Genomic DNA, 7,500 nt, shown 5'->3' with positions numbered 1-7,500 from the left:
GAGAGAGAGACACCAACAGAGAGAGAGAGAGAGACACACACACAGACACAGAGAAACACACACACACACACACACAGAGAGAGAGAGAGAGAGAGACACACACAGAGAGACACAAACAGAGAGAGAGACAGAGAGAGAGAGAGAGAGAGAGAGAGAGAGAGACAGAGAGAGGGAGAGACAGAGAGACAGAGAGAGAGACAGAGAGAAAGAGAGAGAGGGAGAGAGACAGAGAGAGAGAGAGACAGAGAGAAAGCGAGACACAGAGAGAAAGAGAGAGAGGGAGAGAGACAGAGAGAGAGACAGAGAGAGAGACAGCGAGAGAGACAGAGAGACAGAGAGAAAGAGAGAGAGGGAGAGAGAGGGAGAGACAGAGAGAAAGAGAGAGAGGGAGAGAGACAGAGAGAGACAGAGAGAAAGAGAGAGAGGGAGAGAGAGACAGAGAGAGAGAGAGACAGAGAGAGAGAGAGAGAAAGAGAGAGAGAGAGAGACAGAGAGAAAGAGAGAGAGGGAGAGAGAGAGGGAGAGAGAGAGAGAGAGAGAGAGAGAGAGAGAGAGAGAGAGAGGGAGACAGAGAGAGAGAGACAGACAGAGAGACAGACACAAATGACTTTCTCTGCTTTTAAACAAAAAAAAGTTAGTCTCTCCACTGTATTGATCTGGAGATATTAAATAAGACGTATACCGCACGTATTCCTCCTGTCGTGGGCGATAACGGTGACTTAGTAGGCTTAATAGATATTATTTTGCATTCTCTTGTTGTTTATTGCTTTATAAGTGATGAACTAAAGACATGACGCTCACTGACCTTGGGTGGTTTGAAGGGATAATCTGTAGGGAAATGAATAGTCAGGAAAAATACGCCACCTTGATAGGGACTGTCAGGCTGCAGCAGGAACACACAGAAAACACAGATTACACACCATCACTCCTCACAATACTACAATACAACACATAGTACTGGGTTCTAATGATTGTTGTAGGAAAGCTCTACAGCCTTTTTAGCCAATTCTGCCATTTCTAACTCGTTTATAATCATGCGTTTCATTAATTTACAATGTGTCCGTCTTAAACTGTGTGTGTGTGTGTGTGTGTGTGTTGTCTGTGTGTTTGCGTGTGTCTCTGTGTGTGTGTGTGTGTGTGTTTGTATGTGTGTGTCTGTGGGTCTGTGTGTGTGTGTGTGTGTGTGTTTGCGGGTGTCTCTCTGTGTGTCTGTTAATTTGCAATGTGTCCGTCTTAAATAAACGTGTGTGTGTGTGTGTGTGTGTGTGTGTGTGTGTGTGTGTGTGTGTTTGTGGGTTGTCTGTGTGTGTGTGTGTGTTTGTGGGTTGTCTGTGTGTGTGTGTGTGTGTTTGCAGGGTGTCTGTGTGTGTGTTTGTGTGTCTGTCTGTCTTTGCAGGTGTCTCTGTGTGTGTGTGTTTGCGGGTGTCTCTGTGTGTGTGTGTGTGTGTGTGTGTGTTTGCGGGTGTCTGTGTGTGTGTTTGCGGGTGTCTGTGTGTGTGTGTGTGTGTGTGTGTGTGTGTTTGCGGGTGTCTCTCTGTGTGTGTGTGTGTTTGCGGGTGTCTGTGTGTGTGTGTGTGTGTGTTTGCGGGTGTCTGTGTGTGTTTGCGGGTGTCTCTGTGTGTGTGTGTGTGTGTGTGTGTGTGTGTGTGTGTGTGTTTGCGGGTGTCTGTGTGTGTGTGTGTGTGTGTGTGTGTGTTTGCGGGTGTCTCTCTGTGTGTGTGTGTGTGTGTGTGTGTGTGTTTGCGGGTGTCTCTCTGTGTGTGTGTGTGTGTGTGTGTGTTTGCGGGTGTCTCTCTGTGTGTGTGTGTGTGTGTGTGTGTGTGTCTCTCTGTGTGTGTGTGTGTGTGTGTGTGTGTGTTTGCAGGGTGTCTGTGTGTTTGTGTGTCTGTCTGTCTGTCTTTGCAGGTGTCTCTGTGTGTGTGAGTGTGTGTGTGTGTGTGTGTTAATTTGCAATGTGTCCGTCCTAAATAAACTGAATGAATCCATAATGAAAATAAGTAGTTGCAGCTCTACGCAGAAAGAACATAAACTGTGAATACAGGATGTGTGACAATACAGAAAATACTTCCTCAAGTGGTGCAAGTCTATTTCTTTTTAGTGTGGAAGTGAAAGTACGAGGTGGAAGCACATTGACGCTATAGGTTTAATTTATTTATTTCTTGTTTCTGTGTGTGGGTCACGCATCGAACCGTAACTAACTGGAATAAGTTACCCTGAATATCCGGTTGATTAAAGAGAAGATCTTCTTTCAAAGAGTAAATGCATCTATCTGGCATGAAGATCAAAGTCTGAATACAGGAAAGTAACTGTTTAAGTCTTGTCTGATTCTTACACCTCTGTGTGTGTGTGTGTGTGTGTGTGTGTGTGTGTGTGTTTGCGGGTGTCTGCGTGTGTGTGTGTCTGTGTGTTTGTGGGTGTCTGTCTGATTGATTGTGTGTGTCTGTGTCTGTGTGTGTGTGTATTTGCAGGTGTCTGTGTGTGTGTGTTTTTGCGGGTGTGTGTGTGTGTATTTGCGGGGGTCTGTATGTTTGCGGGTGTGTGTGTGTGTGTGTGTGTGTGTGTGTGTGTGTGTCTGTGTCTCTGTGTGTGTATGTGTGTGTGTATTTGCGGGTGTCTGCGTGTGTGCGTGTGTGTCTGTAGGTGTGTGTGTGTGTCTGTGTGTTTGTGGGTGTCTGTCTGAGTGTGTGTGTCTGTGTCTCTGTGTGTGTATTTGCAGGTGTCTGTGTGTGTGTGTGTGTTTGCGGGTGTCTGTGTGTGTGCCTGTCTGTAGGTGTGTGTGTGTGTGTCTCTGTGTGTTTGTGGGTGTCTGTCTGCGCGCGCGTGTGTGTGTGCGTCTGTGTGTGTGTGTGTGTGTGTGTTTGCAGGTGTCTGCGTGTGTGTCTGTCTGCGTGCGCGTGTGTGTGTGTGTGTGTGTGTGTGTGTGTATACATGCTGTCGGTACACGATCCGTTCTGCACATGCGCAAAATGCGCGGTTGTACGAGGATTTACGACACTGCACGATCTGTTCCACGCTTCCGGTCGACAGCCAAGCTAACGTTAGTTTAGCTAACAGCTAATTCGGCTAACTGCTAGCTGAGACAGCATGTAATAACTTTAAAAGACCCTCAAAATAAAACTTGAAAATAAATGTTGACATATATAACAAACACCTAACATATATAACAGCTGTTACGTCAGTTCTACTTTACTTGTGCTCATTTAAAATATAATCACTCAAAACTTGTCTTTATTGTTATTACTGTGAAGTCTTAATTTAGCTGTAGCCTGCTTTTCCCATTACGTTTGAGTTAACGTTATTTTAGACTGAATCTAGCTGTCAGCTAGCGGTTAGCCGAATTAGCTGTTAGCTAAACTAACGTTAGCTTCCCGGTGGAGGCTAGCCATAGGCTAGCGTGGAACAGATCGTGCAGGTCGTATGGATACGTAAAACAGTATTATTTTGCGCATGTGCAGAACGGATCGTGCAGGCAGAACGGATCGTGTACCGACACATGCGTGTGTATGTATGTGGGCGTGAATACGTTTACTGCATACTGATGTGATTGTACCTGTATTCTTGTAATGGGATGTCTGTGATGTAATATGTAATATGTTCTGTGTGTCTAGTTTGGACCGTAGGAAGAGCAGCTGACTGCTACAGCACGGACTAATGGGGATCCTTTTAATAAACAATAAATAGGCTGTTTCTGATGTACAGTACTGAAATTTATTTAATTAAAGTCATAAAAAAAGTGCAACACAAAGACAAGTTACTGGTCTGTGCAGAGCCTAATAAAAACATGATATCCCCGGGAACTACACAGAGATGTATGTCGTCATATCATTATGAAATCAATCTTTCAATTACATTAATTCAACGAAAAGACTCTGACGTCAGCACAGTTTGATACTTACAGGACCCATAATAGTAGCTTGCCAATGAAACACTGGAGAAAGAGAAAAAGAGGGTTAATAAAGTTGATTTCCTGCAAGTACTAAGTAAGTAAAGTTTATTTGTATACCAGTTATCACAGACGGAGTCACAAAGTACTTCACAGCAACATGGCATCATGACGTCACGTAAACATACACGCCAACTTTCTAAAGCCACGTGGCGTGTTATCTGGGCGCATTTTGAGCTGTTCGCGTAGGGCTGGATGATTAATCGAAAAATAACCGTAACCGAAATTCAGAGCCTATAACCGACGTAATTTTACCAAGTCGGTTATTTCGGTCTTTTAATCCTATTAATATTTCCGCGGCCGCCCACTGTGTGTTAATGTACTTTCCCCTTAAAACATATTACGGCCGCCGCGTGTGTAGTCACGTGACTCCGCCCCGTCCAGTCTGCGACCATAGGTGCTTTCCAGATCGGATAGTACTTGTACTTTTTAGAGGAAAAGTACACTTCTAAGCTGTTCTAAGAACTACTCTCCCCCCAAAATCTTTTTTCCCGTTTGCATTCCCACTGGCCAAGTGGCCACAGGGACTGGTAGGAGGGGTAAGGGAGGGATGTAACCACGGCAACGGTCTTTATAGCATCGTCACTAGACCTTAGCGCCACATACAACAACAACAACAAATGATGCTAATACTTGTGCACTTTTCCTTTATTAATGCACGTCCATTCTCGTAGTAATTCACGTAATGTTTTGCTCAACATTAACACAGACGGGGATTTATTATACTCAGAACAGACCCCGCCTCGCCTGCAGCGCTGTGGACGTGTGTGTGTGTGTGTGTGTGTGTGTGTGTGTGTGTGTGTGTGTGTGTGTGTGTGTGTGTGTGACGGCCGGCGAGCCGCAGGACACGCTTGTGGAGTTTAACTCCGAAAAGACAGTTAACCACAGGTTCCCGTTAATCTTATGATGGACATTTATTATTTATTTTCTACATTTTTAGGAAACTTTTTTTAATTTAAATTTCATTAAAACTTAAATTACTTTAAGACGTTTTTATTTCATTGTAAAATCTACTGTTGTAGATTTCAGTTCAGTTGTTTGAAATATTTAATAAATAAGCATTAATTGCTTATGTGTGTGTTTCCTTATTTTAGAATCACAAAGATAGGACTACGCACTCTTTCATTAGAAAAAATAACCGTGAACATATTTACAGTATAAGAAAAGAAAAAAAATGTAAAATAATCGTTCAATAATCGTAAATCGAGGTAACTTGTTCGATTAATCGTGATTATGATTTTAGCCAAAATCGTCCAGCCCTATGTTCGCGTGTATATCACTAGGGTTGGGTACCGAAACCCAGATCCACTATGGAACCGGTTCCTACGCAACTGGTAGGAATCGGACCAGATTAGAACGCAAATTTTGGTTCCACTTAATGTGTCGACTGAAATATTTTCCCTCAGTCGCTCTGAAACGGACGTAAAAATATCCCCCTTTCTCTGTAGTCTGTTAGCTAGCTACCGTAAATGTAGGCTACTTTTAAAATGACATATCTTCCTTCTGGGCTCACCAAGAGGATGTAAAAGCATATTATGGCTACCACATCTATAAAAGAGCCAGTCTTTGATGTCATTTTTTATTTTTCAAGAAACGGTTTAGGAATCGGAATCATTTTAAAAGTACCGGTTCGGCATCAGAATCGTAAAAATCCAAACGGTACCCAACCCTAATGTCTACGCCGTTTACAGCGGACGGCGGTCTGCGACGTCACAGCGTAAACATACACGCCACTTTCTAAAGCCACGAGGCGGGTTATCGTGAGACTACGTCACACGCGGGTTTTAGGAAAACAAGAAACAGACAAACGCTTTTTATGATGTTTTTGTCACTTTTTCAGACAATTGTGGCCCTTTTTTTCGCCCGTTTTCCAACTTTTTTGGCCCTTTTCTCAACGTAGTTGTCGCTGGCCGAGGAACTTTATGAAGCTTTATGAGGCCCAAAATGTAAGTGATAAGACACTTTCTTTAAGAGTTTTTTTGTGATTGTTGCGGGGCGAAAATCCTTGATTTTGCGGCACGTTTTCTTAAAAAATGTGATGGAATATGCGGGATATTTATGCAATTTTATGTGATGAAATTGCGGGAACTTGCAAAAACTGTGGTTTCATCACGGCTTCATCGCGGGGTTTGCAGCTTTTCGATGATGTTCACGTCGCGTAATTACGTCACTTCATAACGTTCCCATGGCAACAGGGGGAAATGGCTGCTCTTGTGTGAAGTAAACGCAACATTTTTCAACTTTCTGCTAAGATATGTGGGACTTTTTTTGCAATGAAAATGCGGGGATTATGAAATCATTAGGAAAAGAACAACGGGGTTGGCTTAAGGAAACGCCACACGGAGGACATGGTCCCCGGTCTCCTGGGTGAACGTCCTGCGTTTGACCAACCTCCTTACGCAGATTCTCGCCCCTTCATACTACTCGCTACGGCAGGGGAGTCAAACTCCGTTTCCCAGAGGGCCAGACTGGAAAATGAGAATCACATCAAGGGCCAGACACGTAGAGATTACTGACAGAGATTAAAGAGAAAAAGTCAAATATTTTGACCGTATTTTTGCATGTCTCATATATGATAGTCTTATCAGTCCCTCCAGAAAAACATGATTATGTGATCTCATAATTCAATGCATTTTTTCAAATACGGCGCACTTTCACCGCATAAATTGCCGATTTTCGCGCAAAATATGCGGGGCTTGCATGATTTCATAATCCCCGCATTTTCGTTGCAAAAAAGTCACACATATATCTTAGCAGAAAGTTGAAAAATGTTGCGTTTACTTCACACAAGAGCAGCCGTTTTCCCCTGTTGCCATGGGAACGTTATGAAGTGACGTAATTACGCGACGTGAACATCATCGAAAAGCTGCAAACCCCGTGATGAAACCACAGTTTTTGCACGTTCCCGCAATTTCATCGCATAAAATTGCATAAATATCCCACATATTCCATCACATTTTTAAGAAAACGTGCCGCATAATCAAGGATTTTTGCCCAAAACAATCACAAAAAAACTCTTAAAAAAAAAAAGTGTCTATCACTAACATTTTGGGCCTCATAAAGCTTCATAAAGTTCCTCGGCCAGCGACAACTACGTTGAGAAAAGGGCCAAAAAAGTTGGAAAAAGCCGGAAAAAAGCGTCACAATTTTCTGAAAAAGTGACAAAATCATCGTAAAAAGAGCCAAAAACTTCTGAAAAAGTGGCAAAACATTGAGTAAAGCATCCAAAACGTTAAAACAAAGTGCCTAAAACATTGAAACAAAGTGCATAAACTGCCGTAAAAGGCGTCAAAAATGAGGTGGGCCTAAATTTATTGCGAACCTAAATTGAAATGCGGGCCGGATCCAAACCTGCGAGGGGCCGGATTTGGCCCTCGGGCCTCGAGTTTGACACGTGTGCCCTACGGCATCAATTCACACGCAATCGCAAGGTAATGTAAGTCAATGGAGGCCAAACGGTGTTGATAAACACGCTAAAAAGCGATTATGCGTCTTGATAACACGCCAATAATGGCATACGAATTGGCATGTCATACATACGTTACTTCATGAGATCA

General features: G+C 43.2%; 1 protein-coding gene across 3 annotated transcripts in view; it reads right to left on the bottom strand.

The window, feature by feature from the left end:
- LOC116058052 (ubiquitin-conjugating enzyme E2-17 kDa-like) overlaps nucleotides 1-7,500 on the bottom strand; it is a 23,361-nt gene that overhangs the window by 9,506 nt on the left and 6,355 nt on the right. For all 3 annotated transcript variants that reach the window (XM_031310658.2, XM_031310659.2, XM_031310660.2), the window contains exons 3-4: nucleotides 3,897-3,928; nucleotides 806-883 (exon numbers count right to left, since the gene is read on the bottom strand). In XM_031310658.2, the coding sequence (XP_031166518.1) occupies nucleotides 806-883; nucleotides 3,897-3,928 (110 nt within the window). The remainder of the gene's footprint in view (nucleotides 1-805; nucleotides 884-3,896; nucleotides 3,929-7,500) is intronic.

Source organism: Sander lucioperca, chromosome 1 (assembly GCF_008315115.2).
Source record: "Sander lucioperca isolate FBNREF2018 chromosome 1, SLUC_FBN_1.2, whole genome shotgun sequence".
Taxonomy (NCBI): Eukaryota; Metazoa; Chordata; class Actinopteri; order Perciformes; family Percidae; genus Sander; species Sander lucioperca.
The sequence above is the reverse complement of the archived record's forward strand: the minus strand, read 5'-3'. Positions and strand labels throughout refer to the sequence as shown.